This window comes from Sciurus vulgaris (genome assembly GCF_902686455.1).
Source record: "Sciurus vulgaris genome assembly, chromosome: 8".
In the NCBI taxonomy this organism is placed as follows: domain Eukaryota; kingdom Metazoa; phylum Chordata; class Mammalia; order Rodentia; family Sciuridae; genus Sciurus; species Sciurus vulgaris.
Window position 1 is genome coordinate 1,214,470 of NC_136468.1, and position 17,728 is coordinate 1,232,197.

Sequence of the window (17,728 nt, forward strand, 5' to 3'; positions counted from 1 at the left end):
AGCTCTGGTAAGGCAGCCTGGAGCACAGCAGCCCCTTCGCTGTCGGTCAGGTGGGCGAGGACACGGACGCTGCCCCAGGAGGGCTGTGCGGGGCCAGGAGGGTGCCTGGGCTGCCGCCTCCAGGGTCCGCCTCCCACTAGTACTTTCTAAACAGACCGCTTGATTTTAATCGCACTGAATGTAGGATTTTGTTTTAAGCATACCTTGTATTGGTTTTTCTTATTACAAAGTAGTACATGTTCAATTTAGAAAATACAAATAAGCAAAATAAAATAAAAGCCGCCCGTGATTCCACCCGAGATCCAAAGCCACCATGAATAATTCAGTGCCTGCTATTTCAGGGTTTCTCCTGGCTGTATTTACTCGTGAGCTCTGACTCTCTATGATAAGGCTTCCCTGTGGTCACGTGCTCCGCAGCCCCGGAGCTGCTGGGGCTCCTGCTGTGGGCGGTTGTGCTGCCGCCGGGCTCTGGAGGCCGGGCCCCTCCCCAGGGCTGCTCCCGCTCAGCACGTTCTCCGGGTGTTTTACCCAGGCTGGAAGTAATTGGCCTTCGTCCTCCCAGCACACCCTAATGAACGCTCTTTCCTCCACGGCTTTGTGAGCCTGTTCCTTAGTCTTGTCCTGTTACTACTAATTATGCTGCCCAAACAACCCCAAAAATCCCAGGCATCCTTTGTGTGCACACTTGGGCAGTGCGCTGCTTTGTTCCGGCCATTCCTGGAAAGGTGCGGAGAGCTTTTCTTGAGCCTTTGTAGTCTTGGTCTTTTGGCGGAATTCGAGAATGACAGGTCTTTTCTCTCTGAGTGATCCCGCTCTCTGTAATTTTCCCCCATCAGAGGCAGAGTGGAGAAATGAGACATTTGCATTATTGTGTGTATGGATGAATTTCTGCCCCCAGAATCCTATTCAACTTACTTTGCAAATTGTGGCATAAAGAAGTATGAAATGCTTGGGGGGCTCTTCAGAAGCCTCCGGGCCTTGGCTCAGCCGCATCAGATGCAAGTGCTTGTGCAGAGGGCGGTGGCCACGGTGTCGGGACTGTGTCTGCTGCTCTCTGTGGAATCTGCATCCCTACGCTCTGAGGATTTCCTCTGAAGACATGCAGCTTCCCGGGCCTGTGCCGGTCCTTGCGGGCACGAGTGGTGGGCACTGTGCGGGTGCTGCTCGGGAGCCCAGCCCCGCGCAGGATGCAGGCTCTGTCTGCGGGAGTTGGCATGGGCTTCGGCAGCCTGGGCTGGTGTGCCCTCCACTTCCTGGCTGGCTCTGAGTTTGCAGGCAGCACCACACTGTGCCAAGATCCACGGAGTGCGTCTTCGTGATGGAGAGCCATGCCCGGGCAGACCTCTGGGTAGCTCCCTTGGCACCAAGTGATCCACAGGTGACTCAGGGAGTGGCACAAGCTTCCTGGTCCCTCAGTGGTGGAGCACTTCCCCGTGAGGAGGTGGAGCGGACGAGCTCTGGCTGCACCTGGGAATGGGGAGGGCCTCCTGGGCGGGAGGAGCAGTCAGAAGTTACCCGGGGTGTGAGGTGGCCCTGGTGGAGATGTCGCCACACCTTCAGCCCTGGCCATGTGCTGGTGCCCAGTGTTGGGCAGGCCCAGCACTGGGGTGTGTGCACCGGGCAGTAACCTGGAATCCTCCTGGCACCAGGCGGAGCGGCTCTGTTCTTGTCCCCAGTGGACAGATCACAGAACTGAGTCACTTGTCCAGTGCCACCCACTGTGAGGGCAGAGCTGGGGTCCAGGCCTGGGCCACCTGACCCCAGTGTCCTGGCCCTGAACCACCACATCCCGCTGCCACGGTGCACATCTGCTTGGGCCTGTCTTCCCCACCAGTAGAGGGGTTCCTTTTCTGCTGTGGGACCCCTTTCTAAGAGGCCAACATCTCTGGGTTACTTGCTCCCTGAGAACGTGACCCTTCCTGCGGACACCACCTGCAGGCTTACGTCCTCTGTCACCGTCCATGCACCTTCCCATTAGCCCCTGTGGTGACAGGCGTCAGTGGTCCTCTGACTTCTCGCTACCCAACAGAGGCCGGGCTGCCACCAGCTGGGCCGCGGCCGTCCTGGGTGGCCAGCCTCCTGGAGACACGCGCCCTTTCCTGGGGTGCATGCCCTGAGGCGCACGGTGCAATGTGGGGCAAGAGCTCCCTCTGCTCTCTGCAGCTCCGAGTGAACACATTCCTCAACTTTCTCTCCCTTTGTGCCTGTTGAAGAGGAGCAAATGGTATAAGAAAAGACCAATTTGGTCAAACTCCCCTGCACTGGGAAGGCTGGAGACACCTGGCTGAGGGTGCGGCGCAAGCCATGGTTCAGGCCGTGCTGGGGTGCCGCGAGCCGCCCAGAGGGAGTCCTGTGGGTTCTCCTTGAGTCTGCTAGGCATCTGTGGTGGGCAGAGCTGCTGTGGCCTTCCTTCTGCATATGCGCCTGTGGTCGCCAAGCCACAGGGTGGTGCAGAGACCACAGAGGTCTTGGTGAACCCAGGGCTAGCAAGCCACCTGCTCCAATCACCCAAGTCACTGTGGTGTCCCAGAGTCCTTCTTTACAGTAACTGGACAGCCTGAATCTCAGACTTCCTCTAGGTTTGCTTGTTTTTCCAGAGTGAAGTGGCTGGGCCTTCTGTCCAGCTGAGTGAAGACCTAGTCTCCAAAGCCCCTCTGCATCCACAGCAGAGCCATGCAGAGGAAGTCCTGGCCCCGCCAGCTGCACTGGCAGGTTTGGGGGTGACTTCCCTGAGTCCGCACCTCCGCTGGCCAGGCCTGCCTTCGATGGGCTTGTGATCCGGGAGTCCTGCTGCGGGGTGGACGGTGCCCTTCCTGCTTGCTGCCAGCATTTAATGGGGATTCAGAAGGTAGTCGGCGGGTCTCCAGGTCACTGCAGCCTGCCCCATTGTTGACTCAGCATTATTGGCTGTCTTTTGCTCAGATGAGATGCTCCCCAGCTCTCAGCTCTATTTTAAACTCACCTCTCGGAATAGGACTTCAGAATGTTTGCTGGCCAGGCCACTCCTGCCGCCCGCTGTGCTGGCAGGGGTTTCTGTCGAGTGCGTGGCCTCGAGGAGGCTGGGAACACAGGGACGTGAGCAGGGGTCCCCAGCCGGCTGCAGCTCCCTGACAGCCGCTCGGCTGTCAGCGTCACGTCTCCTCCTGAACAGATGCTGGTGCCCACCCCCCACCCCCACCTCCTGGGGCCAGCGACTCATGTCCTGGGTTGTCTCTCTGGGGACATGATGCCCCTATCAGGCACAGGTGGTGCTTCTGAAGTGAGGAGCACAGACACACTGGCCACAGTCCCAGGAGGGGGACACGGGAGCACCCTGGCCACACACTTGGAGGGGAGCCAGGAGCCAGGGACGCCTCCCGCCCAACCTTGCCATCGTGAAGCCTCTAGCCTGCACAGCTGTTTCTGCACTCCTGTGGAAGCTGGTTCCTGGCCGCAGGAACGAGCCAGCTGTGAAGTGCAGTGTGGAGACCGGTGAGCTCGGCCTTCCTGTTGGCTGCTGATGAGCCACGTCCAGGCCCCTGGGGCTCCCCTGCAGCAGGCGCAGCACAGGGACAACTCCGGGCCCCTCCTGTCCCACGGCTCCTGTGGGCCATGGGACACCCCCAGGGCCCAGGAGCTGCGTGAGACAGGGTCCCGACCTGGGAGGGCCCACAGTGAGGGTGGTGGGACGTGGGCACTTCAGAGGCCTTGGTGGGTGCTGTGCCTCCCAGAAGGGGCCTGCTGCCTGCCCTCCAGGAACACAGGACCTCCTCGCCAAGGTGTGTTCTCTCCTGGTCAGTCTTCACGGTTTCCAGGCATGTGACGCCTGCATGGTTACCTCCCCGAGGGGCTGGTGCCCGTCTCCCGTCAGGAGCACAGAGAGGGGGCAGAGGGGCCGCCTGCCTACCTGGGCTGAGGGGCTTCAGGATACCTGGGATGCAGGTGGAAGCTGCCGAGTCTCTGAGTAGCCCCGGAAAGCTTCCGTCACGGGACCGTCTGACTGGACAGCAGGCTGATGGAGACATCAAGGCCTGCGAACACGGTCTCTTCAGAGCCGTCCAGGGCAAGGCTTGGACGCTGGGCCCCCAAGGCAAGAGGAGCCATGCTGGGAAAGCACCATCTCCAACTAGTGGGCAGGCTGGGGGCTCCCTTCCAGAAAACTCTTCCCATGAAGCAGCTAGAAGGAGGGTGCCAAGGGAGGCAGCAGCGCCACGGCCAAGGAGTCACCTCCCTCCCCGCAGGTCCACCATCTGGAAGCTGCATGCAGCTCCTCCGAGGAGGAGGCCCACCTGAGTCCCAGCTCAGACCTCCCACGCTGACCCCCACTCGGGAAGGGCCCCACGGTCCCACAGCCGCCCTGCCCAGGACAGCTCAGTATGGCCCCTGTGCGCGTCCCAGGTGAACGGCAAGCACAGGGAGGGCAGGCCTGGGCATCGCCAGCCTGGCACGCACAGCTGTGCTGGACAGATGGGTGCTGGGCAGATGATGGGCCAGCACTGGAGAAGCCCAGTGCATGCCAGCTGCTGGGAGCAGGGCATCTCATCCTCGCGACAGCCGTGAGGTGGGTATTGCCACCTCCGTCCTCAGGAGCTGAGGCAGTGAGCCCTCGCCACCGCCAGCCAGACCAGGCCTGCTGGCTCAGGTGCTGCCGACCGACAGACAGCCCTGGAAGCTGGCCAGGAGCAACGCCGACCCGCAGCCCCGGAAGCCGCCTGCCGCGCCCTCATGTCAGGGTCTTTGGGCGCTGGGTGGGGCGCAGCCCTCTCCTGTCTGAGCCCTGCTGGCAGCTTCGGCCCAATGCCTCTGTCTGTCAGCTGGAGGCAGACGAGCTCCGTGCAGCCTGAGAAATGTACCCACTGCATCTCCTGCACTGTCCCCAGGGGCTGGTGGCAGTTTACGGAGCCGGAGCCCAGGAGTCCCTCGGCCAGGGCCCCCTTCCCACCCTCCTCGCCCTCCTGCACACTTTCCAGCCCCGTCTCCTCAGGGGTCAGCTGTCTGAGTCCTTCTGCGTGGACACCAGAAGGCTCACTCCTCAGTCCAGAATCAGCACCCAGCTGCCCAGGCCTCCGTGGAGGCTGCAGGGCAGTGCCGCTCCTCCACAGCCTGCCCCAAAGAGCTGCGCCAGGAGGAGCAGGCTGGCCCCCGAGCTGGGGTGGGGGCCTCCTCGCCGTGGGAGGGCCGTCCTCCTCCGCAGCACTCCCTGCAGGCAAGGGGCACCCTGGCACGCCCAGCCGCTGGCCCCGCTTCAGGCTCCTGCTCGGCTCAGCGCCAGACACTCCCACGAGAACGCGAGAACGGGCAGTGAGTGTCCCCGGCAGCAGCTCCGGCCTGAGCCTGCGGGGCGTCCCTGAGCCACCAGCCACAGCGCCTCTTCCCACGCCACGCCACGGCAGACCAGGAGGGGTGGCCGCACCAGCCCCAGCCTGAGCTTGCCCACCCGCGAGTTTCCTTCAGGCCCAAAGAACTGTCTGATTTTCTTGCACTGACGGGGACGGTTTAAGGGTGTGCTGCAGGTTGTCCCGGAGCGGGCGCCATGCTGACCACTGCACAGGTGGGCGCTGTCCATCTTCACAACAGCCCTGTGTGTCCACTCTTAACATGGAGAAAAGACAGCGGTCAAAGACTGTGACCATTTCCCCAGGGTGGCACACGGCTGAGCAGGGACCCAGCACGTGGGCCTGGGCTGTTGCTCAGGGGGAGGGAAGGGTGAAGCCCGCTCGTGCCTTGCTCCTGCCACGTGAACAGCAGGGGCGTGTGCTGGCAATGTCCACTGGCCCCAGGCGCCCACAGCCCTGTCCCCATCCCCTCTCCAGAGAACTGGAGTGCCCGGCCTGGGCCGGGCTGCTTGGCTGCTGGGTGGGTGGGCCTTCCTGCGGAGCCCTTCCTGGTGCCCCTCCCCTGACCAGGGAGCGCCCGTACACAGAGGGTCACAGGGACCGCCTGGGCTTGTCACTGCTGCCACAAAGCACGTAGGCCGGCCCTGCAGGGCGGGGCTTTGGTCTGTTTGCTTTCCTTGTTTTTGAGATTCTCAGAACCTCGGTGGTTTTATTTTGCTTTTGTAAACAAACTTGGTGTCTGAAGGGACCCAGGAGCTGACAGGGACCTGGCCACAGAGGGAGAAGGAGGCGGGTGGGGCCCGGTCACCCTTGCTGTTCCCCCACGGGCCCGCCCTGCCCACGGCCAGCATCTCAAGTCCCCCTTTCCCCTCCGCCTCCTCCACGTGCCGTGGTGGTCCCTGCCATTGTCAGGGGCTCTGTGGGGACGCCAGCCTGGCTCAGGGCCACTGTGCCCTGCTGCGCCTCACCTGGGAAGAGCACCCAGGGCTCAGGCTGTCCACCTTCAGATGGCCCAGCAGGCAGGGGGTGTCCTCCATGGGGGCCCAGTGGGTTTCCAGGGCCCTTTAAGCCCAAGGAAAATGGCAGCCCAGGGCCAGCAGGAGGGCAACACCCCCGGCCTCGGTCTTGAGCCAAGCCCACACCGGCAGGGCACATACCAGTCAGCTGCCCCCAAAGCCAGGCAGCGAGGTGGACGGGGACAGCCCTGGCTGCTCCCAGCACCTCTGGTTTCATGGTTCCACCTCTGGTTCCAGCCCGTCCATGGCTGAGATTCCCCCCTGCACTCCCACTGGTCATTCTTGCTGGGCAGAGGGACGGGGCTCCCGTGGGGGCCTTCGCCATAGGGACAGCGCCTCCAGGGCAGCTCTGCAGGTCTTGGCCAGCCGGGCGCCGGACCACACACGGCCTGCCCGAGAGCGGTTGTCGGGGAAGAGAAAGCAGCTTTGAAACGAGTCGGCCCCACTCCGGTGGCGGCATCCGTGTGGGGCTCGTAAAGCCCGGCGCGCCCGAGAGCAGACCCCGAGCCCGGCGTACCTGCAGCAGTCGGCGTCCCAGCCCCCGAGTCTGTGGGTGTGTCCTGGTCTCCCGCCAGCCTGCTCCCGTGTGGAGAAGGGGCACCACCATGTGCTGCCGGGGTCCCATGGTGGGCCGTGCAGGGTGTCCTGGTGACCCCGGTGCCGTCTCAGCAGCGCCGCCTCGACTCTCTGGACAGGCTGACGGGAGAGGGTCTCGTCTGCCCCGGCTCCTGGCCTGCAGCCTTCCTCGAGGCCACGACGCCCCTGACCCTGTCTCCCTGTCTTCCAGGAGTTGTGCCGCCAGCGCATGGCCGCCCGGCCCCCAGAACGGCCCGAGGGCCCCCACACATCCCGCATCAATAGCGTCTCGTCACAGGTCAGCGATGGGCCGATGCCCAGCCCATCTGCACGGAGCAGCACCTCGTCCTGGTCGGAAGAACCCGTCCAGCCCGACATGGACATCTCCACCGGCCACATGATCCTGGTAAGGGCGTCCTCTGTGGGCAGTCGCGCTGACCCTTGGTCGAGGAGGCGAGGGAGGCCATGGAGCCTCCCTCCTGTGGCCTCGCCTTGGCGAGCTTCCTCCTGGGGACAGGCCAGGGACCTCGCCTCCCTGCAAGCCCTGGGCTGCACCTGAGCCCCTCAGCCCATGGGGAGCTGCTCCTCTGGAGGGGCCGCCCCACACCACAGTCTTGACCACGCCGTGCCTAGGGTGGTACATTGGCCCCCTGTGCTCAGCTGAGGAGTCACACGTCTGTTAGCACCTACTGCATGCAGCTTTCTGAGTAATGAGTGACAGTCGCCTCTTCACCCCAGGACCCCAGGCTCCGCACTCGTGTGTGGCTCACACCTGGAGGTGACTGGGATCGGGACCGCGTTGGCCAGCAGCCCAGCGGAGCAGGGGCCGGCAGGAGCTGCTGTGGGGCGGCTCGCGGCTGAAACCCCAGTGCCTTCCACGGGATTGCGCCGGCCCCGCATCCCGTCCCCGCAGAAGTGACCCTGCGCAGGGGCTGTGAGCTGCCCCTCGGTGCCTGTCAGTATCGGTTCCATCAGGAGTTGGTAGTCTAGCTCTGCTTGAGGCTGTCTCCTGGCTCTCGGGCAGGGAAGCTGAGACCTGAGGCCAGCGGCCATGTCCCTGTCCACACTGTGGACATCCTCTGGTGCACCAAGCAGCAGCTGCACAGCAGGTCAGCCAGTGCCCCGGGCTCAGATGGGCCCTGCATGCTCACAAGCGTGCTTGGGAAAGCTCTCCTTGCCTGGTCATCTAACAGCAGCACCAACTGCCGGAGCAGACCACCGAAGCCACAGGCCTGGGCTGGGGCCCGGAGACTGAGCCAGAGGCTGCTGGCACACCAAGACCCCGCTGGCCAAGACCGATGGGGTGTGCCAGTCTGTCCTGGGGCCATGCTCTGTCCCAGATCCGCTGGGACAGGTGTCGGGGAGACTGGGGCGCAGCAGCCTGCCTCCCAGGTTGTAGTAGAGGACAGGAGTCCAACCGACGCTCCTGGCCGGGGACCTTGGCCTGCCCCTGCCCTGTGTCCTTTCCTCCTCCCCCTTCGAGCCCTGGACCAGGGGCTGCCCCAGAGGCTATCCTTGCTGACCTGGGCAGGGACGGACGGTCTGAGGTGTCCAAGCCGGGGCCAGCCGTTCGCTCACAAACGTCACACTCCTGCTGCGTGCCCAGGCAACCCGGGGTCAGAGCAGCTGCTCTTCATGAGTGGCTGGCAAGTCACTTGACTCTGGCTTCTCAGAGACAGTGATATGTGTCCCCTTCCAAAAGCAACCAGAAGGGTTTGGTGCAGGGATCAATGTGGCAGAGGGGTCACTGACACACTGGGTCACCTGAGCTCGGCAGCACTGGACACCACGTGAGTGTTCCACGCAGAGTCCACCGTGGAAAGCACTGTGCCCTTCTTGGGAAGCTCCCTGGCACACGGCAGCCGTCTGAACACCCTCACCAGCCGATGCTCGTGAGTACCTGAGTCACGAGAACAGACCGGGGGCCAGCCGGACACTTGCTAGGTCCAAGGGGCCCCTCAAGCCACCGTGGAATGCCTGCCTTCTCTTCATGACGGGGCCGTTTCTTCCCCTTGACCTGGGTTTGCAGGTGGGTGCAAGTGCAGGACCTCATCCCAGGCGTTTCCCTGGGGTAGGAGCGAGGCCTGCCGGTGTGTCCCTGGAGTGGACTTGCCCTGCGGGCTCAGCAAGGCCCCTCAGGGGTGAGGCCAGGGGGCACACCTGGAGAAGACTGGAGCTGAGGGCAGAGGCAACGTGGACACCCTGCCCGCGGCACAGACCGTGGGTGTCTGTGTGCCGGTTCCTTGGAAGGCCCTGGAGGAGCTGACCTTATGACTCAGCAAAGGAAGGTCATTTGCACTGCGGGGAAGGCCATCCTGTAGTGGCCGTCCAGCCAGGCCTCATGGGGACGTGCCTGTGCCTGTCAGACCACTGACCCAGTGCGCTCCACGCCACACGTGCAGACTCGAGGGCCCTCAGACAGGTCGTGCCCATCAGGGCAGCTCCCAGGATGTCCAGCAGCCGTCAGTCAGAGCATGACACTTGACCATCAGCCCCAAGGGATGCACAGGGGAAGCTGTTTGCGTCTGAACTCTAGGGTGTAAGCAAGGGGCACCCACCACGCCAGGAGGCAGCGGCCACATCAGGGGAGGACTGGTCCTGGGCCATTGCGGCCACCTGCAGCCCCCAGGTGCTGGACCTGGGGCAGCTCCCCTAGAGGCCCCGGGGGAGGACCCAGGCCTGGGGCCCTCCTTCATTGCACCCAGCCTTACTGCATCGCGTGCTGAGATTCCAGTCCAGAAGCCTCAAGTAACCCTCCAGAGCAGAGCCCAGGGTCTCCCTGAGGCCCAGGGAGGCAGGAGCTGCTGTGGAGGCCGACCCTTGGTAGGGGTGTTGCTGGAAGGGGCCAAGCCTTGTGCGACCCCGAGGGCCATTGCCGCCCACAAGTGAGGCGACCCCTGGCGAGCTTGTGGGGGCCAGGGGCAGGCACCCACTCCTAGGTCTGAGATGCGATGCAGCACTGAGCGAACCCTGTGGGAACCAGCCCCTCACTCAGCGCTGGTGAGGCCCTGGCCGCGTTCCCGGGCTCAGGACGTGGAGAAGCTAGTGACACAGTGAAAACGGCGCCAGACTCCTGCGTTTTCCGTGTGGGACCTTCCCAAGAGGGCCTGCGATGTCCCCTCGTGGGGCGAGGGACACCTTGGATTTCTTTCCTGAGACACATCCCGTCACTTTGAGGAGGGGAACCCGGCCCGTTGCTCTGGAGCAGGAGGAGGAGGGCTCCCGGCCCAGGCGCCTCGCTTCCCGCAGTCTGTCCCGGGAATCCTGCGCAGGACTGTCCTCAGGCCGTTCCTGGGATGCAGACGGGACCGTGCTCGGACGGGAAGCCCAGGAGCAGCAGGCCTGCCCAGCTCAGTGACCGCAGGCCCACATCTGAGAAGCCAGAGATGCCACGCCACAGAGAGCCCTAACAGCCGGGCGGGTGGCGTGGCTGCTTGTTCACGCTGGCAGAGGCCCAAGGCGGGCACAGCCAGGACGGCCCGGACGGCGGCATAGGCTGGGCAGCAGGGTGCAGGGTGCCGGCCCCTCCTGGAACCTCGCCTCCTGTTCCCAGGCCTTGGCTTCTGCGGGTGCCGAGGGCCATCCTCTGTCATCCCCCAGGTCCCGGCCGGCCCACTGTCAGGACATAAGCCGACGTTCGACCTGGCAGGCATCTTGGAACATGATGTCCTCGGGGGGCTTCTGGCCCACCCTGTCCTCACCTGTGGGAAGGCTGCCAACAGGCACCTCCTGGTGCTTTACCTGTAAAAGTAGCACCTTGTGTTTCCGAGACGCCCGCTTCTGCCCACGGGCATGGCGGGCACAGGTGAAGGGCACCAGATGGCCACGTGAACGTCCCTCTGTCAAAGGGACCTTTCCATCCCAACTCGACAGGTGTCACACTGTGTCCGGAGGCTGCCAGGGAGGAAGGCCAGAGTCAGGTGACCAGGAAGGAGGGCGGTGTCCAGGCATGAGAATGGCTCTTGGTGGCCACCATGGCCTTGGGGCCTGGCCACACCTGGGAGCAGGGCGGCCCTCTGACAGTGGGGGGCGTGCAGCACTGCCCTGCGCTGCCGGGGGCGAGGGCACTGGCCGACCCTTCCGCCTGCACCCGGCACTGCCAGGGCCTGCAAGCAGGACTTCCAGCCCGTGAGGCCCAGCTTCCACGGGCAGCGTCGCAAGTCCTGCCACGCTGTTTTCTTTGTGCCGTCATGTTGCGCCACGCAGGCCATGGGGCCTGGCACTCCCGTCCAGGGTCGGTGTCCGCTCTGCCCGTGCCTCATGGGAATGTCTGCCGCCACTCTGGGCTTGCGGAAGGCAGGCTGCAGGAGCGCCCCCCACCCGGCGGTGACCCGTGGCCCGGCTGGAGTGGAAGCCAGCTGCGCAGAAGACACACCCTCCCCAGGAGGCCGCACCAGGCAGGTGGCTCTGGGCGCCACGCTGCCCATTACTGGTATGTGGCAACTTCTTTATTGGTTCCTGTCGTGGGAACGACAGGGGGTTTCCAGACGTGCGCTCCACCAGTGGCGTGGAAGCGCATGCAGGCTGAACTCCAAGCGAGGTTCCAGCTCACGGAGGGCGGTCACTCGCTCTGGATGTCAACATGCCTGCCAAGGTGGTTGAGAAGCTGCCTCTGCCACTCCCGGTGGCACAGCGGAATGGCTGGTCTGCTGCACGGCCCCCGGGAGGGTTGGGGACACTGGGCCCCTTGCAGGTTGGTGGGACTGTCTGTTGTCAAGAGACCCAAATCTGACCAGGTCCAGTGGCCGGGGACACACGTGCTGGAGCCTTGGGGACACGGGCGGCACCTCTGCTTTTGCGTTTAGAGGCTGGCTTGGTTGGGCCTTTGCTCTGGAGAGGGTGGGCGATGGTGCAGAGAACCTGGAAAACTGTCGGCAGTGGAAGTGGCCATGGTGCGCCGTCCATCTGCAGCAGAGAGGCCAGTTTTTGACCAAGGCCTGCCCCTCCCCTTGAGCCTCCTTTCCTCTTACGTCATTTCTGTTTCACTGCATCCTGCTGATTGCCCGTCTTGTGGGGGCGGAAGGGGTGAGATCGGGTGAGTAGCAGCAAGCATCCAGTGATATCTGCTGAGTTGAGCTGCATCACCGGCGCTCAGTCCAGTAGTTCACAGTCCCTGGGCGAAGCTGTTGGCACTGGCCCTGGAGCAGGGTTTGGGGCTGGTGCCCACGACAGCCAGGCTGCCGGTGAGCTGAGGGGCGGTACTGCCTTGCCTATAAGATGCTTGCCGTCCACTGGGGTGGAAGGGGCGAGTAGCCAGGGAGCACTGGACCTGGCCCGCCACCTATTCATGCTCTTTCCTGGAAGACCATCCTCCGTGAGGGCTAGGAGTCCAGACCTGGGCTTGTGGGCCGGCTGGGAGCTGAGTGCAAGGTCTTCCTTAGCAAGCAGCAGCCACATTGGGGCCGGTGGAAGATGGAGGGCCATCCCTGCTCTGTGGGAGTCACAGGGCAGTCCACAAGGCAGACCTGTGTGGAAGGACCAGAAATCCACCGTGGCCCAGACGCAGCCCCGCACATCAGCCTGGGGTCTGTGTCAGCTCCACAGGTCTCCACAGAGGTCTTCCCAGCCAGAAAGTTGACCTTGTGCACTCCTCACTTGCTGGAAGGGAGGGCATGTAGGAGACTCAGAGAGAGAAAAGCCACTTGTTTCCTGCGGCCACAGAAGCTGGTCCAGAGCCTGCTTCCCAGCGCAGCGTCTGGGTGGCGTCTAGCTCCGTGGACTTCCTTTCTCCCCTCCACAGGATGGCACCAGGTGTAGAACCTCAGCACAGTGCCGCAGGGGACAAAACCCAATGTGCCGGGGCACCACAGTGACACCACGTGGCAGGGGCAGAAGTCACTCGCGGGAAGATGAGTGGCCGTGACTGATGTTGACGCTAGTTCTCCTGAACAGAACCCGTCCACAGTCACCCTGCTTGGTCCACACACGTTCACGTTGAGCTTTACTCGCTGAGCACACTCTGTGTGTGGTTTGGTTTTGGCACCGACTCCAACCTCCTGTTAGAATGACCATCTTCCTTATTCCCCCTTCTCCCCTCAACTTGCTCAGCGCTGACTTATATTTTAGTAATTACTGGGTAAGCTGATAACTATTTGATTTAACAAGCTCTTGCATTCATGTCTCCACCTTCATCTTCAATCAACCCAGGAATTTAGACACAGGCCTCAGACACCTGCCTCTGATGCTCACGTTACTGTTGCTCAGCACTCAGTTCCATCTTGCCTTTGGAACCGTAGACCACCTCCATCCCTAATGTTCAGAGCACGCCTGTGTCGATCGGCCCTCATTGTACCAGACTTGCTCCCTTCACCTTCCCTCTTTGCTTCTCAGTTCTTCATTTTGGGCCAACTTGCCTCTGTCCTAAAGTACCTCTTTCAGTGTTTTAGTGGGAAGGTTCTTTTTAGTGAGAATCTTTGATTTCCATACACACCAAGGATAAGCCAGGTGTCAAATCCTAGATATTTTTCTCTCAGACTTTAGAGATCCTGTTTACTTGCTCTGATACCACGGTTGCCAAGGATATCATAGGCTGCTGTCTGATGGCTTGTCTTCTGACTCATCTGTTCATTCTTCTGATCACTGTGCCTTTATCTTTTCGGAATTTCCTTGTGCCCTCTCTTGGAATGGACATGTTTTATTTTTATGTTCACTCCAGATTTACCATGATCCCAGAACCAGAAAATTCCTGTCTATTAATTCTAGATACTTATAAATCATTAACTATTTAAATTTGCCCTTCTTTCATTTCTCTCCTCTAATAGAAATATGTTAGGCATTCTTATTCTCAAGTCTCTCAAATTTTTTATATTTTTGTTTTCTCTGTCCTGCATGCCAAAGAATTTTCCTCAGACCTGCCTTCCATTATGCCTTGTCTCTCTTCAACAGTGTCTAATATACTATATAATCCACCCATTGTATTTATAATGTCGAGGAGTATATTTTTCAATTACAGTTGTGTTTTATTCTTTTTCAAACCTGCTTTCTGAGGTTTTCTGTTGTTGTTGTTGTTGCTTTGCACTTAATCTGTCGATCATTTCAGATATATCATATGATTGTTCTATTTGACTCTGTCAGGTTTCCATGGGTCTAATCCTGCTTCCACATGTTCGATCTGCTGTGGTAGTTTGTTGTCTAGGGGGCCATCTGATTATATTCCGACTAAATTCCTGGTCAGCAGGGCTTTAATCTCTGGATTTGGGGGCCCTGAGCTAAGGGGATTTAACCTCAAGAGGTTTTGAGAGTGCTTTTGCCAGACACTGCAGGCTGTCCTTAATCCACAACCGTCTATCCAGCCACTCCTCACCTCCGGGGCCCCAGATCACACCTGTGTTGTTAACTAAAGCTCAGTCCTAGGTGAGAGCATGGTTCAAATACCTCCCCACAGTGAGTCCCTATGGAGACAGTGAGCCTCCAACCAGGCACCAGGCACACCTTCCCTACAGTGCAGTTATCAGAGCGTTCTGATCCATGTGTGCCTGGTGGGGTGTCTCGGGTCCAGCCCCTGCCTCTGAAGAGCAGGACTTTCTCTTTGAGCCCCTTGGGGACCTGATTTTGGGTGCAGGAAGCCACCTTGCCCCGCCCGGCCTCCACAATGGCTGGAGAGCAAGGCCAGGCCTCCTTCAGGTTCTCGCCTCCCTCTGCGTTCTGGATCCCTGGACCCTCCCTTAGCTCTGTGAAAGGCAGTGGGCCTCCACCTGGCTCTTCCAGATGTCTTGAGAGGAGCACCCTTGAGGCTGCCTTGTCCCTCCTGTCTCTGCAGACACCCGTGCAGGTCCGCAGGGAAAACGGTGTGGGCACTGTCCTGGGATCTGACTTCACATGATGCCGAGAGTTGCCTCCAAGAACCCACCTTGTGTCCTGCATGATAAAGACACGCGTGGTGAACATGGTGGTCTGTGACCAGAGAATGCCAGGCAGCGGCCTCCCTCCGCCTGGTTCTCCGACTCACACTTCTGGATCCGAGCATGCAGTGACAGGGCCCTGGACCAGCAGGCAGGGTGGGCAGGAGAGGGACCCCAGGTGCAGTGGCTGGCTGTCGGGAAACCTGGATGGCGTGCCCCAGATGACGAGGAAGAGCCGGGAAGGCGGCTGGAACCAGGAGCGAGAGGAGGACTCCAACACGCCAGGCGCCCTGCTCCACCAGACCTCGAGGAGCGAGAGGAGGACTCCAACATGCCAGGCGCCCTGCTCCACCAGACCTCGATCACGCTCGGGGACACCCGCGCGGGCGGGCTACCTCGCGCCTGGCGTTGGGCTGGGAACCACAGGGCCCCACGGTGGTCTCACCTTGGGCTTCTCACCGCCTGCTGGGAGGACACCTCGGGCGTCGGCAGACTTGCTCTTCTTCACGAAGCTCCGGGTTTTGGAGCGGCTGAGAGGAGTGGGCCCTGGCCTGGGAGGAAGAGTAGGCTGCTGGGCCTCCAAGCCTCACTCCTGCAGGCAGGTGTGGCTGGCGCGCGGGTGGCCCTTGTGACGCTCACGTGAGCGTGCGTGACTAGTGGCAGTGCTCTTTCCTTGGCTTGTTAGTCCTCGTGAGCATATCGTCTTAGGAAGGCAGAACCAAGCGATCCTCTTTCAGTGAACGCTTCTAGAATTCCTGCAAGTGTCTCCTAAGAACATGTCGTGGAAACCAGGGTCTCCCCTCTGCTACAGGAGGGTCACGTCGGGGTCACCGACCCGGGTGACCCTCCTGCACTTGCTGGAATGCTTTATTCTTCCTAGAAACTTCATCGGAAAATCGTCACAAGCACATCACGGTTCAGCATTAAAAGGCTGCTGCTAAGAAAAGACCTGCCGCCAAGTAACCCGAGAGCTGCCTGTGTTGCTAGGCAACCATGCCTCCTCTCCCCTCTTCCCAAGGTCTCCCACATGGCCGCTGTGGTCCTCTGTGGAGGGAAGCTGTGTCCTCTGGCCTTTTTGTGCTGGTTGGTCACACTAGCTGCTGGGTCTTTGAGAGAGTCTGCTCCTAGGGCTGCAGCTGGGACCTGGCCATTGGTATTTCAGAGCTGCATGGAGTTGGGGCCCGGAGGGCGGGCACACGGTCCTCTGGGCCTCCGTGTGCACAAGCAGGCCCCACGGCAGCTCAGGAAGACGCTCTCGAGGGCACCGAGGCTGCCGGTGACGCGGGATCCGGCAGCGTGGACTTGGCGCAATGTCCTGTGCCCACCCTGTGGCGTGGATTCTGTCTTGCCTAGAGTTTGTTATCAGATTAGCAGATCTTTCCAGAGCTCTGTTGTGTTGAAATTGCATCTTTGTGAGTGGCTTTTTAAAAAGATCTCTTATCCCCCTGCCTTTCCTATTAACTCTTTGGAATCCAGGGTTGAAAAAAATGAATTTTGTATGTTATTGGAATTTTTTTAAAAATTATAGCTTAAAGTACATTTCATATGTCAATCAAAGGGTAAGGTTGAGGTTGGAATCAAATTCTTATTTTCTCATTCAATAAAGAGTATATATTGACTTATGTTAATAAAAGTTCGTTATAAGACAAATATTTGCAGGTAAATCCTTCCCTGTTGTCTGAGTAAGTTGCAGGAGTAAATAGAAATACAGCTGGCCAGAAAGCTTCCTTTCCTGGTTATACTTTTTTGATTTCTATTCCTCGTCAAAGCCTGAGGCAGTGTTAACTTTTCTCCTGAAGGCTGACGTGCATTTCTCTGTTACACTGACTGTGGTCAAACTTTGATTATCCAAATGGATCAAGAGGATTTAATTATTTAAAAGGATGAGAAAATAATTAGGAGACATTAATCTGTTTAGAATGACAGATTTATCTCTTTATCTTCCACATGGCTTCTTCTAACAGTCCAGTGTTTCCTATTGATGAAGATAACTGCATTCTTGATAGATAGAAGTTAACTCAGTAGTAGTTATGTCTTTGATAAATAGCTGTTTTGGGAGTTCAAGATTCCATGGATAGATATTTTAAAACTTTAAAAGGCAAAAATCAGCAGAAATATCATAAAGTTGAATCAAACTTTCTTTAGACTTGTTGTACTCGAAGTAACTGTCCACTAGCATTAAAATCATCATGTCATCCATTTTTTTTAACCCACTGTAGACCAAAATTGCAAGAGAGACTCACAAAAGATATTTGGTAAAGGCAGATGGCCTGGGTAAATAATGCTCCCTTCGTTAACGTAACTCCCTTATTAACTATGTAATTAATGGTACACAGCCAGGGGAAGGCATGGAAATGGCATTTCGAGATGCATCAAAGCTGACTTCTGCTTCACACTTCCATACAATTTACCATTAATGAGGCCTGAGATGGAAGCCTCAAATCTATAATTATTACTTACTATTTGAATGACAAGCAAAGAATTTTATCAGCAGAGTTTTAAATGAAAGGGGATTAGCAGCTCGTGTTGAAATTGTTAATCTTTCTTATGAAAATAATTTTGAAGAAAATGTTCTAGTGGAAAGGGAGGCCTGGGGAAAAGCACTCACCACGGAAATGGCCGTGTTCTGACACTCCGTGTGCATCTACCTACTTTTGACAGCAGGGCACGAGAGCAGCTCGGGCCCTCTGGGTCTGGGCCTGGCTCTGGACCTGGGTCTGGGTGACCTCATGTGTCCAGGCCAGCCTTGTGAGCCAGCATAGCTCTGGGCCCGAGACGCAGGAGTCAGAGCCTCTGAGACCCCTTTAACAGTCTGGGGAGACACAAAGGTGCCCCTGACCCCAGTCTCCTCTGGCTGCTGACAGTGAATGTGCATGTTAGGACCGTTCTTTGGAATGTGGTGTCCATTTGAGCAGCAGCAGCCCACTGGCCACCTTTCCAGAGTGGGTGGCATGAGGCAGAGTCCATGGCCCTGGCACTG

At 59.4% G+C, this 17,728-nt stretch overlaps 1 protein-coding gene across 5 annotated transcripts in view; it reads left to right on the forward strand.

Moving 5' to 3' along the window:
• PTPRN2 (protein tyrosine phosphatase receptor type N2) overlaps positions 1-17,728 on the forward strand; it is a 712,067-nt gene that overhangs the window by 638,614 nt on the left and 55,725 nt on the right. For all 5 annotated transcript variants that reach the window (XM_079150661.1, XM_079150657.1, XM_079150659.1 and 2 more), the window contains one exon: positions 7,119-7,313. In XM_079150661.1, coding sequence (XP_079006787.1) covers positions 7,119-7,313 — 195 coding nt within the window. The remainder of the gene's footprint in view (positions 1-7,118; positions 7,314-17,728) is intronic.